At 38.6% G+C, this 25,656-nt stretch overlaps 3 protein-coding genes across 6 annotated transcripts in view; 2 read left to right on the top strand and 1 right to left on the bottom strand.

The window, feature by feature from the left end:
- LOC139981939 (uncharacterized) overlaps positions 1-11,024 on the top strand; it is a 34,091-nt gene extending 23,067 nt beyond the window's left edge. For all 4 annotated transcript variants that reach the window (XM_071994357.1, XM_071994356.1, XM_071994355.1 and 1 more), the window contains exons 30-34: positions 935-991; positions 2,298-2,479; positions 4,156-5,756; positions 6,430-6,556; positions 9,643-11,024. In XM_071994357.1, the coding sequence (XP_071850458.1) occupies positions 935-991; positions 2,298-2,479; positions 4,156-5,756; positions 6,430-6,556; positions 9,643-9,713 (2,038 nt within the window). In that variant the 3' untranslated portion in view covers positions 9,714-11,024. The remainder of the gene's footprint in view (positions 1-934; positions 992-2,297; positions 2,480-4,155; positions 5,757-6,429; positions 6,557-9,642) is intronic.
- Positions 11,025-12,085: 1,061 nt separating this feature from the next.
- Positions 12,086-17,396, bottom strand: LOC139981942 (molybdate-anion transporter-like). The gene is made up of 2 exons (XM_071994364.1): positions 17,214-17,396; positions 12,086-14,647 (listed from the first exon to the last, which is right to left on the bottom strand). Exon 2 carries the CDS (start codon positions 14,350-14,352, stop codon positions 13,006-13,008), a length of 1,347 nt encoding a protein of 448 aa, XP_071850465.1. The 5' UTR covers positions 14,353-14,647; positions 17,214-17,396; the 3' UTR covers positions 12,086-13,005.
- A 2,016-nt stretch (positions 17,397-19,412) lies between these two features.
- On the top strand, positions 19,413-24,987 carry LOC139981943 (large ribosomal subunit protein eL15-like). The gene is made up of 5 exons (XM_071994365.1): positions 19,413-19,571; positions 20,765-20,951; positions 22,214-22,350; positions 23,789-23,981; positions 24,762-24,987. The coding sequence occupies exons 2-5, from the start codon at positions 20,780-20,782 to the stop codon at positions 24,875-24,877; spliced, it is 618 nt and encodes a 205-aa protein (XP_071850466.1). The 5' UTR covers positions 19,413-19,571; positions 20,765-20,779; the 3' UTR covers positions 24,878-24,987.
- The last annotated feature ends 669 nt before the right edge of the window (positions 24,988-25,656 follow it).

Below are 25,656 nucleotides of genomic sequence, written 5' to 3'. Positions count from 1 at the left end.
TGCAATTCATATCATACGGAAACAATAAGCAAAGGTTATAGCTGTTATAATTAATGATGATATAAATTCACTGTTAATCAGGAGAAGCCAATACATGATGAAGCTAATACATGATAAAGTAATACATGATAAGGTAATGTTTGTTTTTTGTGTTTGTTTATGTTTGTTGCCAACCGAGCATAAAAGTACAAGACTTACTCAAACAAGTTACGAAAATTGACCAGTTGACTTGGCGACTCGATGAATGTCAACCTATAACGTTCAACATGTGTATATGAATGCAAAAAGTTTGGCTTTAATAAACATCTAGACCGATAAAGTTGAAACTGTGTCATATATATATATATATATATATATATATATATATATATATATATATATATATCAATAAAGAATAACACACCAGAAAAATTCCACTTCACGACCGGTTTCGTCCTTTTGGGAATCATCAGGCGAAGGTAAGAATCGAACCACGGATCTTCGTGTCACGAACCGAAGTCCGTACCACTCGACCACAGTGATTCTACTGATGTGTTAAATCGTATAAATTGGCTTTGAATAACTGTCATAAAGGGCGTATTACCCAAGTGTTATGATTGTACAGATATATATATATATATATATATATATATATATATATATATATATATATATACATATTTATATATATATATATATATATATTTATATATATATATATATATATATATATATATATATATATATATATATATATATATATATATATATATATATATATATACATAATATATATATTTAAATACTTAAAAACTTAATTTAATTGAATGCATGACCTAATTTTACTTCATTATCATTACTCACATGATCCTGAATGAAATCTTGCAAATATTATGCAGTTTATCAAACCTTAAAATTAGTTACGCTTTTTTCCTCTCAATATCTTTCGAAATAGTTTACTTAGCTGTGACAAACTTAAGCATTTACCGTGGGCAAACAGAAGTATAGAGAGGTAACTATCTTAGCTTCTTTGGAAATATTTTTCATATAATTTACTGTTACACTGTGATAAATGCGATCGTTTAAGATATTTATTCTCTATCGTTGATAATATTTAGTCTCTATGGTCGAGGAGACTTTTGCTGCACTTCCGTATTTGCATCAAACCCTGTAACGAATCATGATCATTCTGTTAAATTAAAATTATTGTAATTTAATTTGTTTCATTTCAGTTATGTGTTTCTTTAAAAAAATATTACATATAAATATATGTTTTTAATCATTAGCAGTAGTACGTTGTGCAAGAAACTGTTCTTTGGAGCTTTATGGCTTAACGAAGTTAAACTCTCTAATTAGAAGAACAAAAAACAAGAACAAAGAGAAGAAAGACTCTTTACTTAAACAGAGAGGCAGAAGTATAGAGAGATTACAGCATATCTGGAAATAACTTCCATATAATCATCAAACGGTTATATGCAAGCTTGATAACGAAAGGATGGCAAGGATAACAATGTATAATCGAGTAAAGTAGAAATAATGTTTAAGAACAATTTAAAGAATTGCTTTATCGGTTCCAAGTAGAACACGCTATAGCTAGAAATGTTTTGTGATTACGTAATCGACCTGACACGGTCGTAAATCCACCTCAGGCGCTAAGATTAACCTGCATAGCTTCATAACACCTTTAAGTTCTTTGTGTAGACACTGTAAACATTTATCCATTTCTACAGTGTAATTAATCAAACAGGGTTCACACAAAGACCTCATACAAGTAAAACAAATATGTGGCAGGCTTTGCCTACTAATTAGTAAAAAGAGGTCATTTTACGGCCAAGGCAGATCGAAAACGTAATCTCTAAAAAACTTGTTCCATGATAGCGTGCTATAGTTGGGGTTTATACAGCAGACCTTTAAGAGAATTCTTGTTCTCTATACAAGCATATTTTTGGAATCAGCACCGTCTACCTTCCAGTGGTGCACCCCTGCCGAGAGTAACATTAGGGTAACCCCCCCCCCCCATCACCACCACCTAATACACACACACCACTCCTCTCACTAACAGACCGTAGAATATTACATACATTGAATTGCAAAGTATATATATATGACATATATGATATATACAATTCTTCCACATTGTTTTAAATGTTGTTTACCCTCCGGGCGATTTGCAATCGTTCCCCATTACAAAAATGGGTGGTTGCGCCCTTGATCACTTACATGTTTTTGTTTCATTATTAGTTAATGTTTAAAGTTTGTGCTTCTTTGGCATCTGAGTTTCTGATTTTCTTTCTTTCTTTTCAAAAACAATTCTCAAGTGAATGCGTCACAAGCAGCTACGTGCCGGTACTTGAGTTTAAGAAACTCAAAGATATAATTTATGTAGTTCTAAGGCAACAAGGATTTGGTTGCACATTAAGTTCTCGGAGAGCTGTGTGTCGTCCATGCTCACCCGGTACCTATGGCAACGAGAGCGGTCAGTGTAGTCCATGTCCTGCGGGTGAGTGGAATATGAAACCCACCTAATTCTTTAAAAAACAAATATAAAAAAATATCCACTAGCGTCTTCAGTGACAGGTTAACACCGTCTAGATCCTAGTTTTGTTCAAGACCCTGGTATTATGTTGTTACTTTACCTGTTCCAATTTCTATCAGTGCGCCCCCAATAGCTCTTTCCAACATCTGTCAAAAACCAGTTCGTTTAAGGCTAAATCCACTGACCTCTACCACCAGCTTTGGTGAAAGGCGCCCTCAGTAAGTTTTATAACTCGACGATACACACACATATTTGTTTTACCTTGTGGGTAACATGACCTTATGAGGCCAGCTCTAGGTACTTGCTTCATTTGTCTAATGGATAAATCTAGTACTGGTATGAGCGTCGTGATTACACATGGCATATGTAATCAGATGTGTATACAAATAGGCGGTTCAATGAACCAAGGCTCCGATGTTTGGAGTGGGGTTTGGTGGTGGGTGGGGGTTTGGAAGACGCCCAGAAGTGCGTCTGAAAGTCTGTGCCAACGGTTAACAATTACCAGTCAGGCAAGATCGCGAGAAAGAACTTTATGGTTCTTCACATTTATGCCCAAGTTTGTGTTGTGCTGTATACATTAAGTAAATGGGGAACGGTCCATTTTCTCACTCTTGAACAGGCCCACTGAAAGTCTACCTATAGCTTAGCTTACACTTTGACATCACCCAAATGGTGTCAAGGAATTCCCATTTGTGGGTATATTCATGCAATTGATGCTCTGCCTCCTATGATCTTGTCCAGCAACCACCAAACTATTTCTAAATGAAACAAACTGTTGGCAAATTGCGTATCCAATAATGAGCCTGTGTAAGAGAACGTTTGAAAGCAAGATGGCCTGACGTTTCGATCCTAGCAGAAGTGCCCTCTTAGTTTTACACAAACTATTTCTAAAGTAGAATTACAAGTAATAAGCTTCTTTTAAAAGACAACTACAGCCAGACAGACAGATATATAAATTAAATTTTGTCTTCACTGAGGTGCTCAAACGAAATATTATGTCCATTTTGAAGCATCAAAATGGCTAGAGTAGGCCTATTTGGACACCAGCTGTTTAAAAGCTGGCGGGTTGATATCCAAAAAAAGAGAGAGGTATAAAGAGAGAGAAAGATTAGATGAAGGAAAGCCAGGCACAACGACATTCACACTGTACTTAGATATTCATGCCATGAGGTCTTAATGACTAAGCTGCATACGCTATGAGTGAAAAAATGTTAGGCTGAGAGTAAATAGGGATGAAAAAACAGTTTCACTGGTTGGATCTGCATCCCACAGGTTGCGGAAGGGATGCCGCTGTCTTAGCTACACATGCCGAACTAGTATTTGGAAACAAAATACTGCTAGCAAATGAGTTCGTCGATTGGTAGGATTCCATAGTATATTGGGCATTCCGCAAAACTGCAAGAAAATGTCCACTATACAAAGGAAATTACCTACATGCAATAAATATTTATATTTTATACATTTCGTATGAACACAATATATTTAAGATGCAGCGTACTAAAGTAACTATGTCATTATGATGGACGTTGTTAACTTACAAGGCAATATAATGATGTCATACTGGGTCTTTTCTCTCCTTCTTCATATTTTAGGACTTCATGTTTTTTGTTTGTTTTTTTTATCATAACCATGTTATGCAGGCGGTTTCTATCAAGATGATTTAGGCAGTTTGTCGTGCAACCACTGTTACAACGGAAGCTTCGTCAAATACGGCCACGGCTCGTCAGTCCTACATTGTAAAGTGTGTCCGGAAGGAACGGACCAGAGTAAGTTCGCCGGATACCGAGCCTGTCCCTGTAAAGCGAATTACACCCGACTACATCGATTCGAGAAATGTTCAGTCTGTTTGGATGAGGGTCTTGACTGTTCTCAAGACTATAAGGCTCTCTTACCTGGTTTCTACTGGAACTGGACATTTCCGAACGCAAGTCTACTGGAATACTCCCAGTTTGTTTTCAACCTTCAGACCAAAAATTCGCAGTATGATCATTCTACTCTTTCATACACGCAACTGATACCGAGGGCATTTGCTTGCTCGAGGCCTGAAAGTTGTGTCAATAACAACAGCCATGATTTCGATGGAATAGCTGGTTCATGCACGGAGGGTTACACAGGGTGGATCTGTAGTAAATGCGATAAAGGGTTTTACTCAGTGCTAGGGTTTTGTCTCCCCTGTCCATATCAGTTAATGGTCATTCTCGAGTTCGTCGCAGTTCTGTGCGTCCTTATCCTCTTCATGTTGTTCGTCATTTTTAAGAACAAGAAGCAAAGGAATGCGGACAGGACTGTTGCCGATATCGTGTCATCTAGAGTCAAAATTCTTCTGGGGTTTTATCAGGTGGTTGGTGAACTTTTCGAAGCATTTCACGGTGTCAGCTGGGCTGGTGTTTTGCAATACGTAGGAGAATTCATCTCCATACTGAAATTTAACATTTTGAGATTGATTCTGAAACCGAATTGTTTACATGAAAAGTTATCGTTTGATCCGAAGATGGAGTTAAAGATCGCTCTTTCGTTTCCCGTTATCGTCATATTGGTAGCGATTGCCTGTCACTTTGTTTGCAGACTGTACTTCAGATACAAGAAGCGTTACAATCAGAATGACCTGAAAAATCGGCTTGAGCAAGTCAAGTCTACATTATGCACCTACGTCTTCCTACTTTTGTTTGTGACGTATCCACCAACTTGTGACATCATCTTTAGCTTGTACCCCGGTGCTTGCGATACATTCGAACTGTACAAGGAAAGCAATTTGACGATCACCTTGCTTCGCGCCGATTACGACCTTCTATGCAGTGATCTGTTCTACTACCAGGTGGCTGCTTTCGTTGCCACGGTAACATATGTCTTGTCATTCCCGCTATTCCTCCTAATACTCCTACGGAAATATAACAAATCGGAACTTGTCGAAGCACACACCTACCAACGAGGTACGATTCCACCGAATAGAGATGATTGTTCAGTGAACGAGACTACTAATCTGTTGGGAAATAGCACTGAAGATAACGAAAATCGTAACTTACCGATCTGGCTGAACTTTCTCTGTGAGAATTTTAGACCTCAGTTTTGGTTCTGGGAGATATTGGAGCTGGCTAGAAAGGTAGCGCAAACCATGTTAATTACATTACTAGGGTGGGACGATCCACTTACCAAGTTAACAGCCATCGGAACCGCTGTTTTGTTTCTAACCTTGCATGTGAAATTTTCACCTATGAAGTGTCCTTTCGAGCAACGGTTACAGGTGAGTGTGTTTTAATTAGTACATACATCGTCACTGTTCGATTATATCCATTGTGTCATTGGGGAAACAGGTCGGTTCACAAATTAAGATGTAACAGGGACTTTCATTAACATATTAGGTCCCCATAAAGCCTCTCCATGCGCCCACAACCTACAAACACACACACCGTCTGGACCCCCAAACTTTAAACGCAACAATATTTGTTTAACTTGTAAAATGAATAATTCCGAATTATAAGGGCAGCATGTCCTTTTTTCTTTGTATTTCTTTTAAATTGTTTGTGGAATATCTGGAAACATTGTACTATCACACCTGGCATAGGGACAAATGAAATAACATCTTGTGTGCTATACTGTTACTGACAAACCGTCTTCTGTGTAACAATATGTGGGCCAATGACCCAATAATACCCCCCCCCCTCCCACTCCTACACCCACACACAAACATACTGCCCTTCCCTATGTAGTTGTAGAAATATAATATCATCGAAGGAGGAGAATGGGTCAAAAGAGAATGAAAAGAGATGTTGAAATTCACTAAAAACAAGTATCATTACCCATGTTAATGACGTACATATAGTCCTATTACATGCAATTATTAGTGAGCTGTAATAGAACCAACTTAATTTCCTGCAAAATAATTAAAATTATATATCTTCCTCGTATCGTTTCAGCTTTTCTCACTGGCCGTTATTTTCATCAACGTTCTAGTCGCTGCTGTGCCCATGTCCAATAGCTACGGAAACATTATATCGATTGGTATTATTACCCTCGATGCTGGCATCATGGTAATAGTTTCAGGTAGGTCATATACGTATACAACGGTAGGTCTGCTCGATAGATATAACACAGCGATGTACATGGTCTAGTGCAGGGTCAAAGGGTAATCTAGGGAAGTTATACCAAGGAGTGTATACCTGTTAAACGTAGTTATGCCCTTAGGTAGGACATTTCATGGCATTTACCTAGTGTATGCCTGTTATACGTAGTTGTGCCCTTAGGTATGATACTTAATTCATGGCAATTACCGAGTATATACCTGTTAGACGTAGTTGTGCCATTATGTAGGACACTTGACGGCAATCACCGAGTGAATACCTGCTTAAGGTAATTGTGCCCTTAGGTAGGACAGTTCATGGCAATTACTCGATTGAATGCCTGCTACACGTAGTTGTGCCCTAAGGTAGGGCACTTCATGACAATTACCGAGTGTATACCTGTTTGACGTATTTTGCGATTAGGAAGGACACTCCAGTCATTACCGAGTGGGTACCTGTTAGACGTAGTTATGTCCTTAGGAGGACGCGTCATGGCAATTACCGAGTTTATACCTGTTAGACGTAGTTGTGCCCTTAGGTAGGGCACTGCATGGCAATTACCGAGTGTATACCTGTTTGACGTAGTTGTGCCCTTAGGTAGGACACTTCATGGCATTTACCTAGTGTATGTCTGTTACACGTAGTTGTGCCCTTAGGTATGATACTTAATTCATGACAATTACCGAGTGTATACCTGTTCCCAGCAAAAAATGTACCCTAATTTTACCGCGGTAAACTATGGTAAATGTGTGGTAAATAGGGTAAATGTGTGGTAAAATTGTGGTAAAATCAACCGCGGTACATTTACCGCAGTTTTACCATGGTATTACCGCGGTATAAGTATGGTAAAAGTGCGGTACATTTACTGCGGTAAATTTACCGCAGTTTTACCATGATATTACCGCGGTATAAGTAGGGTAAAAGTGTGGTACATTTACCGTGGTAAATTTACCACAGTTTAACCATGATACTACCGCGGTATAAGTAGGGTAAAAGTGAGGTACATTTACTGCGGTAAATTTACCGCAGTTTTACCATGGTATTACCGCGGTAAAAGTGTGGTACATTTACTATGGTAAATTTACCACAGTTTTACCATGGTATTACCACGGTTAAAGAAGGGTAAAAGTGTGGTACATTTACTGCGGTAAATTTACCGCAGTTTTATCATGATATAACCGCGGTATAAGTGGGGTAAAAGTGTGGTACATTTACCGCGGTAAATTTACCGCAGTTTTACCATGATATTACTGCGGTATAAGTAGGGTAAAAGTGAGGTAAGTTTACTACGGTAAATTAACCACAGTTTTACCATGGTATTACCGCGGTAAAAGTAGGGTAAAAGCGTGGTACATTTACTACGGTAAATTTACCATAGTTTTACCATGATATTACTGTAGTAAAAGTAGGGTAAGTTTATATGGTACATAAAGTACATATGTGAAATTCCTACAATTGTGCCATGATTAAACACAGTAAAAATAGGGTAAAACTATACGGTGCAATTATACTATGGTAAATTTACCATAATTGTTCCATGATTTTACCACAGTAGAACATATATGGGTCACACTATGAAACATGATGGTACATTTACAGCAATTTTCCATGATTTTGTCCCATATTTTTGCAATACTGATATGACAAACCTTTTGTTCTATTCATATCTTAATGTTGGCAATATAAATTACCTGTGGATATGAGTTGAATAAAGAAGAGAGACAAACTGCTATTCTTATATGTTATAGTATGCATCTCTTTTCCTAAAAAAAACAAGCAGAGGATAGATACATAGAGAATTCCTTCATGGAATCCCTGATATATTTGAGAGGAGACAACAATTAATTCTTTTTTCATTATTAGGGAGAACCTAATAGCCTTTAAAATGTAAAAAGAACTATATAAACTAGCACACATAAGGCATAGCTTCTGTGCCTCAACACTGTGGCACACAAAAATTGACCAATCAGTGTCCTCAGATTTGGGTATTCTCTGTCAGGTCCATTAAATGACTTGACAAGTCTATGTATCTATGATCAGAGTACTCTTTCTATTTAAAACAAGTCTTTGAGGACAATAAGAGATCAAAAGTCCAAAAAGTGTGGTATGTTACCGCGGTAAATTTGAGGTAAATTTTTTCCTGGGTTAGACGTAGTTGTGCCCTTAGGTATGATACTTAATTCATGACGATTACCGAGTACATACCTGTTAGACGTAGTTGTGCCATTAGGTAGGACACTTGACGGCAATCACCGAGTGAATACCTGCTTAAGGTAATTGTGCCCTTACGTAGGGCACTGCATGGCAATACCCGAGTGTGTACCTGTCAAATGTAAACTTTATAGTTGAGAAAGCAGGATTATCGTTGCACCCATATGCTAGGTCGCTCATGAAGAAACGCCAACGTTCTAGGGCCCAGAAAGCAACGGCTCGGTTTAAAAGGTGCACGCCAGGGGCTCACAGTTCAAAAAAATCTCTTATGAGGCCTTGCTACAAGACTCTTAACTAAAATTAGTTAGAGAGCGAATAAGGCTTTAAATATCCCATCTTCTATCTATGCCGAGACGATATAGATATGTACTGCAGGTGGGCAATAACTTAAATATACGAAAAAAGATAGAACTTGCCATATTAACCTTCATGATAAAATTCAACCTTATTACATAATAACTTACCCGCCCCCACCCTCCACCACATCCCCCATCCCCAATATCACCCCTCCCTGTTATATATATTTCCAATCTGGGCCAAGTAAACTCAAAATATTATTACCTTTTTCAATATCAATATTACTTTTTCCTAAATGAGTTAAGATTTACGGTGGCTTAATAGGGACATAGGGAAATTCGTGTTCCCAAATCTCAAGATGCTGAATTTTTATCTAAAAAATTATGACGTTTTGTCTCAAAAATATAACGATTTATCTCGAAATTTTGACTTAAAAGGCAAAATTGTGACTTTTTATCTCATTTTCTTATTCTTTCCTATGTCCCTATTAAGCCACCGTAAAGATAATATCGTCAACTTTATTCTTATTTCTCTCCCACGCCTCTCTTTTGTTTTATTTAGGAGAAGCTATACGTCCCTTGTACCGTTACATCAAAGGGAAATGTCAGAGAAGACATATGCGGCTAGACTAGCTTCGATTAGCGGACACTCAATCAACAAGTTATTTTTTATACAGTATATCAGAGCGGAAAATATTGTAGTCCTAATATCTTTGTAAATATTGTATTACTTTTTTGGCCAACGATGTATTTTTATTATATTAAATATTGCTCAATTCAGGACTCAATTAATTGATGAAATTTAAACACGAAAATTAGGGTAAATGAGCATAATTATGCTCGGCTGCCTTACTCAGTTGTAAATGAGTCGTGAATCTGTTTCCGGTTTCATGGAACTATGCTGTCTTTAATTGTGTCTTTAGCTCATGATAGCCATTTACTGAACATCATCGGCGAAACGTCCGGTTGCTTAGTTTATAGGGTTGGGCAAATATTAACTGGCATATTTAGCAGACGGGGTTAGGGGTGGGGCATACGTGGGATGGGTATGGCTGAACTACACACCTACTAGGCGTAACGAGGCTAGTGGGAGTGTACCAAACAGGGTAAGATTTTCGCCATTCTAAACACGAGAGCCACAAAGTCCATAGAGAAGGGAAAAAAAATAGAGAGAGAAAGCGAATACATATGTAAAGTGACAAAGTGGCTAGCTTGCCATTTACGATTCATGTTGGGTCACTCTAAAATGTAAATCTGGTTAATTTCAATTTAAAAGAAAATTATTATGATAGGCATATATAACTCCCCCACCCCCCTCCCCATTGAGTTTGACCGGACCGTGCTGAATCTAAAGGTCCCGAGGTCAGTGGTCAAATGAACCTGAAGGCAATCTGGCAGCCCGAGGGCCCAGGACTAAAATGGAGCCCACTTTCGTGTTGTTTCGATATTGTTGACCTTATTCATGTACGATAGGTTGTATTCAGAAGTGGTCTGGATTCGGACAGTGTCTCTGTGGGGGGGGGGGGTATCTTTCATATTTCAGACTGATGGAAGGAGGTAACAGTGTTTACTGGGGCCAAGAGCAACCTCGCTTCGCCCCTCATCATAGTCGAAGACGAAACGAACAACCATTATAGAGAAAGCCCTTATCACATCGCTATTCAATTTCTTGGTCCTATCAATTTCTCTAACGTTAGCAAAAGGTTAATGTTTTCATATTAATGTTGTAAACAGTAGGCTACTACTGATTTGTACATATATACTAACTATGTTACTTTGTAAACAGAACAGATTTTTACATATGTACTAACAATATCATTTCATTTAATCACTAGAACACAAACTCCGAGCTTGTATCCGTCAGGAGTATTTTAGCATATGAGTTATGCAACATTGCAGTGGAAGAAATATTTTAAATACAGTTGAAGAAAAAAAACCCCATAACACTGCTTTAATGGTTTGCTTTTATGTTGTGTGTTTGTGTGTCTTTGCGTGTGTGTGTTAAGAGATATAAATATTAAGCTACAAACACCAATTTACTATAAACATTACGTATAAGCAGGGCTACTGTACTTAGCCTAGCTAGCATCCACTCTATCAAGTCAGCCACTGCAAACCTAAAAGTAATAGACTACTCAAACAATGAAAGTGGCTGAACCACTTAGTCTAACGCACACAAAATTTCTTCTGTTGCTCAGATGCAGCACAACACTCAAAAGGAAGAAACAAGACTTTGATGGCATCATTTAACATGTTTATAAATGCACTAATACGGCCTTGTCAAGAACAATTGGTGTTGAGCTTTAAGACTCTACCGTGAATTAATGTTAACATTTAGGCCTGCACTGAGAGTTGACGTCATCATACATGAATTCTTAAAGGAGCAGTACAGACATCTATAATCCTTAAGGAAAAAAAGAAGAAAAAAAAGAGGATATACTGTACCTTGCAAAAAGCTATAGAAACCCAACGATTAAACAACTTCTTTTCTTGTTCGAAACTTGGAGAACTAACCATTAACACTTAAATTTTGCCGAAATTCATCCTGAAACTTGCCTTCATTAGTTTTGTATCAACTAAATCATCTGGATGACGAGCCAATGGTTCCTGCTTCTATTAAAGGGTGTGAAGACTCGCGCAAAAAGAAACGTCTAATGCCGGTAATCTGATCTAGTTTCGAATGAGGTGTAGCAGAAGTGTTAGACACCACCATCGATCCCAGAAAATACACACACGGCTTGCTACCTTGGGTAATTAGATACTAGTGTACAGTAAGTTCATACAGCTGCGGTCGATATCCACAGCACAGTGTATAAACAATACATCGATGGACATCTCAGGTCCAGCTAAAGATAACAAGGTATCCTGTTTCATTGTTGTCTGCATTTTGTAGCAACACAAACAAAATTTCACTTGCAAGCAACAAAAAATTAACTTTTTCAGATGGCCGCACGCGGTTTGGGGCGAGTCTTCAATGTCCAAGAGAAAAAAACAACACTTATAAACAATTTGGTCACCAGTATTCACAAGTTCTAGCATATGAAACAGAAGAAATTAGTATATCACTACTTTATAATATTTTTTTCAGCAAGTTTTAGCCAGCAAAACCTGACTCTTAGTGGCAACACCGGTGAACATTAAGGAACCAGCGATCCTTGTGTAAACAATTTGGCTAAATTTTGTATAAACTATATTAAAATAAACAATGCAGTAGTCGTGTGTTCTATTCTGTGAACCTCTGTGCGAAAATGTCCTTCTTGGAAGGAGAATTCAGGTAAAAATACACTTCTGACTGACGCAAGTACAACATTATTCTTTATAGCAGGCTGGTGAAATTTTCATTCATTTCCTGTGTTGTGTTTTGAGTCGACCACATATGAAATTGAAACAAAACATTTGTGATGTCAAAGAGTAGATGCACACTGACAATTTGTTACTTCATGTGCTTTCTATATATATGCTACATTAAATTTAACTTATTTAGAATTAAAGTGTCATTTGCAGTCATTGAGGGTATTGATAACTCTACATACCTGTATACCCTAAGGCAAAGTTTGAACCATATCCAATCCAAGGTCAAACCAATAGAGTAAAAATATCTCTACACACAAAACATTTTACTGTCAGTGTGCAACGATGACATCACACCTATTTGCTTCAAGCTCATTGGTGGTGACACCTGAGACAATTTCAATGATCAATGTCTCAAAACACGTCATAGAAATTGCATGTAAAATTCACCGGGATGCTTTAACACATATGTTCTTCATTCATTAGTGAAGCAAAATGTTCCTGTGGAGTATCCTCTTTAAATGTTCCTCTGGACTATCCTTTTTAGCTGGTTTCTTCACAGTACTGAAGAAAACAAGACATGTACAAACCAATGTGGCTAGTTCAAAGAGTTTTCTGTACAAGTGGTCTACATCTAAAGGTTTCCATTAGCCTCTGCATCAACAGGTTGGTGCTTCAAACGTTCGTCATCTTTCGTGAGAGCCGCAAACTGAATTCCGCAAAAGAGTGCCAATGCCAGCAGACCCGAGCAGATAATGAACATATGTCTGGTGCCAGAGGTCGATGGGTCACCATGCAAAACCATCAGGCCGATGCACGCTATGAGGTTCAATGGCAAGCGGAACCAGTTCATTATGCCAACGGTATGAGCCTCCGGGAGGATTCGACTCCTTAGAAAACCCATGGCTGGGAAGTACATACCACAGGCCAACTCCAGGAGTAGGAATGCTGCATAAGAGACGGTCGGGTGCTCGTCACCGGGCTTGGTGGACCCCACGCAGATGATGGTGGAGGTAAGAGCCATGACGATGGAGATGTTGACAAATGTAGATGCTGCTTGAGTGAAAGATGAGATGTAGTTATAAATAGTGGTTCCTATCATGATACAGATCATGAACGTAGAGAACACGATACCGAGAGGGGGATGGTGAGGATCGAGGACGGGCGTCCAGATGAAGATGAAAATGTACATCACCGACTCGAATAGCGACTGCATCGCTCCTATCAAGACGATCTTCTTGCTACTGCCGATATTCCGGGCTCCCTCGCTGCAGGTCTTGGAGAAACTTCTTTTGTTCTCGCCGTAGTTCTCCGTCCAGCTGACGGCCACGATGGCGCCCGACGCGACCAGGAACGGAATCGCCAGTATGAAGGGGGAGACGGGTCCAAGGGACAATACGCCCGCAAAGATATTGGCTACTATGCCTGCGGATATCGCAAAGACGCCGTTCCAATGGCTGGCCGTGGAAAAGGTCAACGTCAGCCATTCCTTTGGAAAGTCGTGCGTCTCGACGTGTTCGTGGACGTACCAGGCTTCAAAGGCCGTGAACAGCAGAGACGTCGAGATGCCTCCGAGGATCCGTCCAAAGATCAGGACGGTGTACGAGGTGGAGAGTTTCGTGAAACAGGATATCGAGTAAACGATACAGAAAGTTATGCAGAGCTTCTTCCGACCGTACCGGTCCGCCAAGGTGTGAGTGAAAGCCCCAAATACGACGCTGGATGCAAACCCGCAGACGTACAGGACGGCGATCTGCGGCTCTAGGAAGCCGTAATGAGAGTAGAGTTTGTAGAGGTAGGGGTTCTGAAGCCAATCGGCCATCAAGGCTAAGAAATACGCTATAAAATACCTCTTCTGGAAAGATATAAATGTTGGGTTATTCACGGCTTGGGGTTTGCTGCCTCTGAGAACCACGTGCAGCAATGCGTAACCGGCTGCTAGCCCTGCAAATGCAAGGTAGACAAATTCCTTTACAGCCATTTTGTTTACAACTGAAACTACGAGCGATTTGTTACATAATCCCGGGTTTCCTCCGTTGTACAGTAGCTCAAGATTAGGAAACGACTTGGTAAAATTGATGACTGTTACCTTACACTGTACATCATATATTTGTCTCGACCGATGTATGGTACAGTAATGTCGGAAACCCTTCGATTAAAGGAGGCACACAGGTCAAAGATCACTATCAATGCTTGACTTATTTCCTCCAGGTTGTGAACACAGACAACGTTCACCAGATGAATTAGGGTATCATTACATCTCAGATAGGAGGAGCCTGTTGATGAGAAGAGAGGATATGAAAAATGACGATGTTTGAAATGCTTGACATGTTTGAAAAATAGAACGACATACAATATGAAATATTGAGGTAGACGTAATGACAGTCTACACAATTTATTTTGTATTGACAGACCAAAAACGGCACCATACTCTGAGCATCCTGTCAAAATTTACAGTTTACTCCAAAATTCATATTCAACGTATTGATTATATAACTTGTCACAGTTTGTACAATATATATACATGCACAGAATACCGACAGCTTAATGAGCAGGGTGAACACAGAAAGAGCACGATGTAAGAGGATTAGTAGAGAAGGGATGGAAAGAAGAAAGAAACCAACAGGGAGGAGAGGAGAGGTAGGAGATCAACAGTAGAGGGAAAAAAAGAGAGGATTAAAGGAAGAGGGTAGGGAATAAACTAGAGAAGGACATAGACAGAAAAGTGTGTTTCTGTGGGTGTATTTGTCCCTTCTGTTACTGTTACTGTCAATCAGCCTCTGAAGAAGATCCTGCTAGGAACGAAACATCAGGCACTTTTACTTTTTACACATTCTCTTACACAGGCTCTTTAGTGGATAAGCAGTTTGCTAACAGTTTTGTTTTATTTTAAAGTGTATGTTAATAGCTCTAATACTTTTATGTTTGTACACAACGCTAATGTACAGGTACACTGCAATTTCAGATTGATTGAATTCATACTGTAGACTGGGTACAATAGAGCATTTGCTTTGTCAAGTTCTGTACTACAAACCTAAACAACAACAACCTGAACCTACTGTATGTAAGTCCTGTCTATGGCTTGGCAAGTGAGGATACACCATCACATTCATCAAAATCATTTTACACCTTAAATTTGCTTCAAGTTCCCCAAAGTTCTGCTTTTATCATACTGTGAAATGTTTTGCAACGATAATCTGGCTAAAATTTGGGGTTTGACTAGTCCACGAGTCACTATCCAAACTGTGGAGCATATTGCATTTTCTTTAATTTGTCAGAGTTAAATTCTATTGCATACAGTACAGTATATAGCCTACACTCCCTATAGAGAACACTTCAAGCCTAATTATGCTTAGAGTCTCAATGGTCTAAATGTCAGCATTCTTGACACATTTACAGAGATCAGCTGGGGTCTGACAAATGCAGACAATGACTTCATCTTTGTTTATCCAAAACATTACTCTCTGTGAATGGGCTGCTAACATTTGGGCAAAAAGTATGTATATATACTGATGATTGTGTGATTATAACTATATAGTGGTACCAAAAACGAGTGTACAATTCAGAACGGTTATGTACATGTTTTTAGTGGCAATCATTTGGGTTTACATACAGTGGCGTTGTCAATTTGAACAGTTTGGAGAATTTTAATAACTTTATCTTTCCTAGAAAACATAGTGCTCGATTACTCATCAGTTTTCAGTTGCCATACATGTACTGTATGTATACAAAAAAACAAAAAAAAGTCTGCCCTTGTTGCAAAGCATTTAACAAAGAAAAGCAACAAATATATTTATAACGTCTTAGTTACAGTAACTATAGTAAGCCAGTAGAAAACTGATTGGAAAGCAACATTCAGCAAAGAAAGTCAAAATGCTGAACACTAAATTAGTTTCACGTTTTTGTAGAGTTAATTCAAAGACATTATCTAATTTTCTTTAACTGTGAATTAGGGGCCCAAATTTAGGCTCTATAAATGTACGTTTATATCATACTGTAAGCCAATGAGTAATATTTTGTTACCCAACAATAACTACAATTATCATAGTTCATAGTGGTTAGACCACAGAGGTACAGTAGTCACATTGCCTATGCCTAGAAGTAGATAAAGTAGGTATGCCTTACTTCACAGGATCTGGTGTACATAGAACACTGGTGTTGCCAATGTTATGTTTTGAAATATTTTTATAGCCAGGCTTGGCCAACCCTTAAATAGGTGCCAAGCCTAAGTTATTTACAAATGCCTACATATCTATCTATGCATCCCATACTAGCCTGAGGGACGTTGGGGCGACAACATTGATAACACGTCACAAGCTTTCCACAATTCACAAGTGACTAGCCTTTGCTATTTACACATGCCTATATAACATGACCATATTTATGTAAAGATAACCTTCCAAAACCATAGAAACTCCCAAAGAAGCCTAAGGCTATATACAACACAGTATTAATTTAAGAAAATGGAACAAGCTCTATGCCCTATGTTATGCTATTGAGCTTAACTTATGCTTAACCAAATGAAAGCAATTCTCTTTTCTATGACAGAAACTACAGTTTTTTCTTTTTTCTTTTGCGGATACTATGCCTCACTGTGACACACCATAACCTTTCAATTTTAGTCCGTTAACCTTCTCTGGCCAGTTCTATAAATACTATAAATACTGTGCTGTAGTGTGTGGCAAACATTTGGAGCGCCCGTACTGTACCAGGTAAACTCTAACGTTACTCGTTACTGTAGCCTTGGTAATTACTACAAGTAGGCCTAACTCTTGGCGAACGTTAAATTAAATTTAAATGAAAAAGAAAAATACAACAGACGTGGATCCAAGTCTAAGTTACCTGTTCATCAAAGCACTGGAGATAAATGGAAGTTAATGTGTCTGTACAATGTCAAATTAAGCTAAACATGACATAACGTTTTGAGCCTACAACGTACAAACGTCGAATGTACACAACTCTTCCACGTAATAGGCTCGTCTTCGCCAAAAGATACGCAGGGGGCTGACATATTGTTGTGAAAAGACCGTGTAAGTTCAAAGTGTTGTAAATGTTCGAGGAACGCCAGAATTGCAAAATTGACTTACCTTTGAAATGCTTGCGGTTTACTAACCAACATACTCATATTAGTATTATATGACAACAATGTTAAGCCTTACGTTGCTAGTTCATGATCTAGTATACAGACGATAGGGTTCAATACATGGAGTAACGCTATGTTTTCGGCAAACAAAGTTTGTGAATGCATTCAGCCACAACCAGTAATGTGCATGATAAAGAGTCTTTCTTTCAATCCCAAGAAATCAAAAGAACGGCAACATTAAGCATGAAGGTCTCATTAAAATAAAGTCGAAAAACCTTGTAATCGAAGACTCGAGGGTGTTTGCATTGATGACAAACTAACATTCACCTGCAGTCATATATCTAACATATTGCTAAGAGTTTACAACATATCTACGTTAACATATCTTGTCGTTAGGGATGAGGAAACAAATGTTTGTTATATCGATTCTGCCTCATTTAGTATACGCTGTCCCTGTTTTAGTACCGCATTACTCATTAACTGGTGATAAACAAAGAACGTGATGAAAAAAGATATACAAAAAAAAAAAAGAATAAACCAAGAATGAGAGTATTGTGCTAAGATTTTTAAGTTGGATTGTAAGAGCATTACTGATAAGGTTAACGGTGCAGCTAAAAGTGAATTTATCAGACTCACCAGGCACATTCATAGGGATAGTTAACACCCTCTAAATAAAGAACTGAAATCTCTTTGTCTACAAACAAACTAAAATTTACGAATTCTTGCAATAACACCAAAATGTAGGGTTGAAATTTAAGAAAAAAAATCATTTACAGAGCATCTATTTTTATACAGAATGGCACTTAACAAGGCGTAGCTGATGCGGGTTTTTCGACATCCTCTAACCCATTCAAATGTATGTAACATTTGTACCTTTCCAATGATATATGACACATTGTATTATTTCCTTTTGGGACTGAGTAAAAACTTGATCAAACCGAGAACTTTTGGACAAAGAATTTGCTCTTTTCGGAAAAAAAAGAAGCGCTTTCGTGACTGCAGGTCACCATGTGACGTACATATGCGGAGTCGGTTGAGGAAAACTTTCGATCAAGCTGTCTACTTCAGCACTAGTACTAGGCCGATACGACACTCTGTAACACTGTTAATATAAAAATACCAACGAATTATGTTTTAGGAGGTCGCAACAACACTTCTGAAAACTGAAATTTAGTTTCCTTTCGTTCCCGTTTTTTACCGTGGTGTTCCCTTCGAAGGGAGCACCACGGTAAGCCTGCAACGTTACAGCTCCATAAAAGCAGCAACACAATTAAGCGATCGCTTGTGTTGCTGCTTTTATGGAGTTGTAACTTTCTGAAAGACTTACATTATGGCAGTGAGACTGAGACATACCCAAAGCTTTATATTTTGTGGATTCGATTAATATTGCATCGACTGACTGGAAAATAACTGCAACGATTCATTGCATCAACAAATGAAGAAATACCTGAGATGTCTTCATATTTCACAAGGTAGGCATTTCAATTGAGGCAAGACCTCGATATCGTACGGCACAGTATGTATACTGGTCTATAATAGCAGAGAATCTTTACGAAATATGACAAGACGTTTATGTATTTTTTTTTAACCATTATTTACTTTTAATTGAAGAATTGCTACCCAAAATGAGTTAACGAATGTGTGAACCATTCTAACAACCATTTCTTTCTCTTGAAGCTGCATGTTTATTGGAAGAGTGAAGTTTATAAATGGTTCACTTTCTTTACGAGAAGTTACGTGGAAAGTACATTGTTATTGTTTCGCAATCGCGGACACTCCGCAGAATGACGTCACATGGTGACCTGTACGTTCATGAACTTTTAAGCATCACGTTTCTGGTAAGTGAGAATCTGCTGACTTTGAAATCTAATTGCTCTAAATTTCTGTCTCTTTCTACTGATCAGGAACCAGAGTATTGTTTGTTAACTTAAGTACTCTAGTATGAGTCCAAAAGAGAATTAAACACAGTCCAATTGTAGAAACTAATCTCAGTTACGCGTTCCATGTAATATTGACTGCTACTTACAATAGTAGAAACGACTGCAGAGTGGAGACTAACCAAAATGCATGGAAATGTCCTCTTTTCCAATTTTCACAAACGGGACTAACGTTTCCAAGTAAGGAAAATTGAATCTGCTTCAATCATCGTCAGTTGGTATTTTTTAACACCATTAATATACATATAAAGTTATTAAAACATGCATTAATATGGAAGATGTCTGATTTCGTACTTGTTTGCATTATAAACTGCAAAAATTTCCATAAGAAAATCGCCTGTTCGATAATCACGTACGGTACATTACTCCTGTCACCTACTAGTACTACTGAGTTAGTGCATAGGTTACGTTTAGTATGGTCTAGCATTGTCGTCTTTCGTCATACTCCTTAACTCGCCATAATTTTGCACAGAGGTTAAGGCGGACCTAAAATGTTATGAGATAATCACAAATTAGTAGTTTTCTTGATTGTGCGGGTACTCGTATAACGTTATCTGGTGTATGATGGGTGCTGCATTACTATAGCCTAGCCTATAGCCTAACATCAGTCATCTGAAAATCTCTATAGCATAACGTTAGGCCTAGCCAGCCAAGGCTTGTTGCAAGCCTAGCCTAACTGCGTTCGTTACAATGTCACTGTGTGTTGTATTCCTGCAATATGTTACTGAAATCAGTCATACATTGAGAATTAACCTCAAAGTTATGGTAGGGTGCAGACCTTTCTCACAAAAGCCATTGAATACATATATGTAGCCAAGGCATAGACAAAATAAAAGGCCGTGGCTATTCTTACGACGAGTCGTAACAATTATTTATAAACTATTCTTACGACAAAGGCAAATTCAAGCGCAGTAAAGTAAATAAAGCAACTGCGCATGTAGTAGGGGAAACCCTAACCCTAAACATAACCCTAAACCTCAATCCTAACCCTTACCCTAACCCTAACCGGAAATTATTGTTTCTCCTCGTCGTAAAAATAGTACTCCTGGTCATGAAAATAGCAACTGCGCATGCGTAGTCGGGAATTATTCTTACGACTAGTCGTAACAATAGCCACTTTGAAAATAAAACAAGTTACTGTTAAGTTCCAAAAGCTGCTTGGGATTGATGTTTGAGTGAACCCTGGTTGAAATCATTACCAGATATTCTAGCCCAAACAGGGTCTGCTCAATTTCCTGAAAAAATATACTGCCCCATTAAAGCCTTAATTCATGTCCGGAGTTTTCATTTTTTTTTTCTCTGTTTTTGTTTTGCTCAGGTTGTCATGTAGGGGTAATTTAGAGTAATACATTCTTCTTTGACTTTTGCTACAGAAGTTAGATCCCGCGATGGGGAGTCACAAGTATGTATCAGAGTTGTGGAAGAAGAAGCAGTGTGATGTTATGCGATTCTTGAGGAGAATCCGTACATGGCACTACAGGCAGCTGAGCTCTGTTCACAGGGCCTCAAGACCAACTCGACCTGACAAAGCCAAATCTTTGGGCTATAGAGCCAAACAAGGTAAATATTATAGAGTTTGTTCCAGAATTTATCATATAGTATGGGTAACATCTGGCATTGCAATTAATATCCTGGTCAACTGTGAACTTTATCTTCAGCTAGTCACCCAGGCTGTGAATGTTCATCATACAGTTTCCCCTATGCACCTTGGAACTCTTCCATTACACCAATTCGTAGCATTTCCAAAAACTGTCTCTCCACAGAAAATAGAAAACTCAAAAATTCTTCCTGGTCACCCTTACCATAGTTTTTATTGATTTTTCTAATTTGTAGTTGAAAAGTAGACTACTTTTAAAATCATTTGGCCAGATCTCATCATTGTTTGTATATATATATACGTTTCGACTGACAGGAATAACATTTATGAAAACCTGCTAAAAAAGAATCAAAGCATTGTCTTGCATTATTGGTTTTGAAACAGAAATTGGCATTATAATCTTTCACACCCAGGGAAGGATCAAGTGGGTGGTCAAAGGATTGAAACCATAATGACATTTTTTTCTTAAATGTCTGAAGACTATCCTGTTCCACTTTTAAGTTTTACTTCATTCTTGAGCGTGTATTGAATAAAAAGTTCACAAAATTTTGGTCCTATCAGAGACTGATTCATCTGGTCGTGCTTTGCACAATAGCCTATGTGTGGTGTTTTAGTCTCGTATCTAGCGACAATGTTGATTATCCCCAGTCTTTCTGAAGAAATTCTGAGGTCATGCTAATTGTTTATTCCTGTTTCAAATGTTACCGGCAATGTTTAGCCTAACCATAGGTGTAGTCACTTAAATTGTAACACAATTATAAGATATCCATGAGATATCCATAGAACTTTCATTATTGCTGTTATCTTAGACCACATTGTAGCATACTAAGTCAATGGGGGAAATCTATCTTAACTATCTGTTTACGCGCTGAAATTGTGACCCAGTTTTAAGATATCCATGGAATCCTTTCATTCTTGCTGTTATCTCCGACCACATGGTAGCCTAACACCACACGAAGTCTATGGGGAAATATAGCCTATTTGTTTATTTGCTGAAATTGTGACGCAGTTATAAGATATCCATGGAATCCTTTCATTGCTGTTATCTTGGACCACACTAAGTCAATGGGAAAATCTTGCCTTACCAATCTGTTTGCAACCTCCAAAAACATCACACCTTTTGTGTAGGATTCGGGTAATAGTTTAGGAACCGGGTAGTATCGCGTAAGATACCTGGTGCAAACACTATTTTAGGCAACATCCTTCTCGTTCTCCCTCTCATCAGGAGTTTGCGTCTACCGTGTGCGTGTACGCCGTGGAGGCCGCAAGAGGCCAGTGCCTAAAGGTGCCACCTACGGTAAACCCACCAATCAGGGTATCAACCAGTTGAAATTCCAGAGGAGTCTCCAGAGTGTGGCTGAGGTAAGAATGGTCCTTGCATTGATAAGAAATCGGCTAATCGCTATTGCTTCACGGTCAGCTTGTAGTGCTGATAGTCGTAATTTTAATTGCCCGTAGTCGCGATTACAATTTGGAAGTTCGATTAATCGCCATCAAAACCTAAGTTGCGATTACTCGACTACAAGCTAGCACTGCACATAATCTGCTTTTGGAAAATAGCCTAAGCTATCAAAACAACATTCTAACAACACTGTAAAAATTACAGTGTCGAGGTCATAACTGTAATCGAGTGATCGCAGTAATTACGAGACAAGCTATGCGATTAATCAACTACAAAAGAAGGAGTCGACTATCAGCACTATCAGCTTGGTAGTCTCTCTCTTTTTTTTTCCCCCCTCTTTTTTCCTCTTTTTGTTTTGGTGCCCTTTCTTCCTCTTTGGTAATGCACAGCCTCAGGACTCTTGTCGATGCTCATGTGTTGTGTAATTCCGAGCCTACTCGGTACATTTTAGGATTTGAGACTTTTTTTTTTACCAGATAACTTTTCTATCGTGGTCCAAACCCTCCATATCAGATCAGGTTTGAATACGAGGGATATATATGAAACGTCAAAGAAAATAGTGTTATAAAATTGAGGGGGAAAAAAGACAATGTTGCAGAATGAGCAAGATACTTCTAGGAGATGTTGGTTCGTGGGGCGTGTTGAATAAGTGCCAAAATTCTACCATTATTCATATACACACAATATGGAGCAAAGACATATTGTTGGGTTAGTTATCGCATACTCCCAGTTACCTGAAAGCATTTCATAAGAGGGTTTCACCAGGCAAACTCAACAAGGGCCCGAAGGGAAAGATGCTTGAGAACAGCGCCCTCAAAAGTCACAATTTACCAACATTTTGGGCTATTTTGTACATATACGCCACTTTAAGCTGCTCATCAGAGCATTAATAAATTGTCAAAAAGATGTTTTAACTTATTCTTTGCATCAACTAACATTTGGCGTGGATTCTCATCTTTATAGTATGCAACTCAACACCGAATTTGGTGAAAATCTGAGATTGTGGGTGTCAAAATCAAATTTTGCTTGTTGATTTGGCATGGAATGACCCAAGAGAAAAAAAAATCTAGATCCTTCAAAGTGCCATGCAGCCAAATTTGAATGATAAAATATCCCCTGCAGGAAAAACACATAATTAGAACACTAGTTTATTTAAGTGCAGAATAAATTCTTTGTAGCATTCATACAGTACTCAGTCAGTGTTGTTCTGTTCTTTTGAGTGTTAAGTCAGGGGATGCTGTTTTACTTTACAGGAATGACTCCAGGTCGGTATCAGGTGGTGATTTAAGTACAGCATTAATTCATTGTAGCATGCATACAGTACTCGGTCAGTGACTTGTGGTTGTTAAGTAAACCAGATGGTGCTCTTTGAATCAGATGATGCTCTTTTTCTTCCAGGAACGTGTCGGACGTAGATGTGGAGGTCTGAGGGTACTGAGTAGCTATTGGATCGCCGAGGACTCGACCTACAAGTACTACGAGATCATCATGGTGGACCCCTTCCACAAGGCCATCAGGAGGACCCCTGACATGCAATGGATCTGTAAGAATGTCATGAAGCACCGAGAAATGAGAGGCCTAACCGCCGCAGGTAAGAATCTCCATCTGTGACTCGGAGAGCTGAGCTTTGACCCCCTCTTCCCCCCCCCCCCCCCTCCCCAAGAAACACTTTCCCTAATATTTAACAAATGTTTCCAGAGGGTTCAAGTCATTTTCAATTTTTTTTTTTTTTTTTTTAAATGACAGAAAAGGCTAAATATGGAACATCTGCAAAAACATACCACAATAGTTTGAAGGCATGAGACTTGGACTGGCCAAGATAAACCTCAACCCCCCCACCTTCCCCACACCTCCAGGGAGTAATTTGATGCGCTCACATTAAGTAGGAAACCTGTAGAATGACAGAAGAAACAGTAACATTCTGTGTACCCAAAGAGATGGCTATACATTTATGTGTGCGTGCATGTGTTCCCACCCCTCCCGACCCAACTACCCTTAAACACCCAACTATCAATACACACATTCCCAAATCTCTCTACAGCCATTATTTCCACTTTAAGGGTTATATTCAAATGAGTACAGTTTTGATACAAAAATTAAGAGATATTATATAGAAAATTGGGAATACACGTATGAATGCAGTTTCAAATGTGTGCGTGTGTGTTTAATTTATTTATCTGGTATAGGATAGCAATAGCTGAAGAGATTTCAAGATTTATTTCAGGTGTTTTATGCAGAAACTTTAGAACTTGCACATGTGCTGCAATACAATGACATTTACCTCCAAAAAAAAACATCCTATGTGAACAGGAAACTGTGTTTTTTCCTCTCGTCTATGATCTCAAAATGTAAATCATCTTCACTTTTACAGGCAAGAAGAGTCGTGGCCTCGGAAAGGGCCATCGCTACAAGATGACACATCCAGGTGGATCAAGAAGGGCGGCCTGGAAGAGAAGACAGGCCATGTCTCTCCGAAGGTACCGCTAGAGAGCCACCACGCCCTGATCGGAAGGCCCAAAAAATTACCGAGCTCTGCATACTTAGTGATCTGTTGCATTCTGGGAGTGTACAAATAAAAATGGAAATCTTTTGATCAACCCCATTTTGCTATGTTATCTTTTTTGGTTGTTTTAATTGAAAAGTTCCCGTAGTTGTAGACCTTAACAACTTCCTGAAAAACAGTGGTAAACAATGGCAGAAAGGTCACTCCTTGCCACAAATTGTGTCATCTGCCATATATATTGTGTAGAGCATTCACAAAGTACAGGCAGTGATACGATCGCATCTTTACAACTACACTAGTAAAAGTATATAGGTTCCCTTACAGTAGTTGTAAAAGCTGGTCGGCAAAACACATCGCTTCAAAGTATCGTTCAGACCGTAATCAGTGTGGATCTGTGAAAGTTACATCATCCACTGGGAAGGGTGATCATACATGATTTGAAGGGGCCATTAAACAGGTCTGTTGATCAACGGACTGAATGTTGTCTAGTGTCTACCACTCCAGGAGACAGGAAGGTTAAAGTCCCTGAAACTGGCATTCATTTGATGGGACAGTACAATCCAACCACAAGACTAATGGGATGAGATACAGTAGTATTAGCTCCAAAAATAGCTGAACATATTCTTCAGACAAGTGCATACAAATATGATGTTGGGGTGGGGGGGGGGGGAGTAAGTTTGGTGGGAAGTTGGGGCACATTCTACAGTCTTGCGACTGATGTAGTGAGGATGAATATATTTGGAAGGTGAAGCATGTCTACCCT

This window comes from Apostichopus japonicus, chromosome 16 (genome assembly GCF_037975245.1).
Source record: "Apostichopus japonicus isolate 1M-3 chromosome 16, ASM3797524v1, whole genome shotgun sequence".
In the NCBI taxonomy this organism is placed as follows: domain Eukaryota; kingdom Metazoa; phylum Echinodermata; class Holothuroidea; order Aspidochirotida; family Stichopodidae; genus Apostichopus; species Apostichopus japonicus.
The sequence above is the reverse complement of the archived record's forward strand: the minus strand, read 5'-3'. Positions and strand labels throughout refer to the sequence as shown.

What these genes read in the sequence shown, in the direction of transcription:
- LOC139981943 (XM_071994365.1), top strand. Translation starts at nt 20,780, where the DNA reads ATGGGGAGTCACAAGTATGTATCAGAGTTGTGGAAGAAGAAGCAGTGT. An exon ending in GTCTCCAGAGTGTGGCTGAG is followed by an intron (nt 22,351 to 23,788) that starts GTAAGAATGGTC and finishes TTTTTCTTCCAG; the next exon opens with GAACGTGTCGGACGTAGATG. An exon ending in GAGAGGCCTAACCGCCGCAG is followed by an intron (nt 23,982 to 24,761) that starts GTAAGAATCTCC and finishes TCACTTTTACAG; the next exon opens with GCAAGAAGAGTCGTGGCCTC.
- LOC139981942 (XM_071994364.1), bottom strand. Translation starts at nt 14,352, where the DNA reads ATGGCTGTAAAGGAATTTGTCTACCTTGCATTTGCAGGGCTAGCAGCC.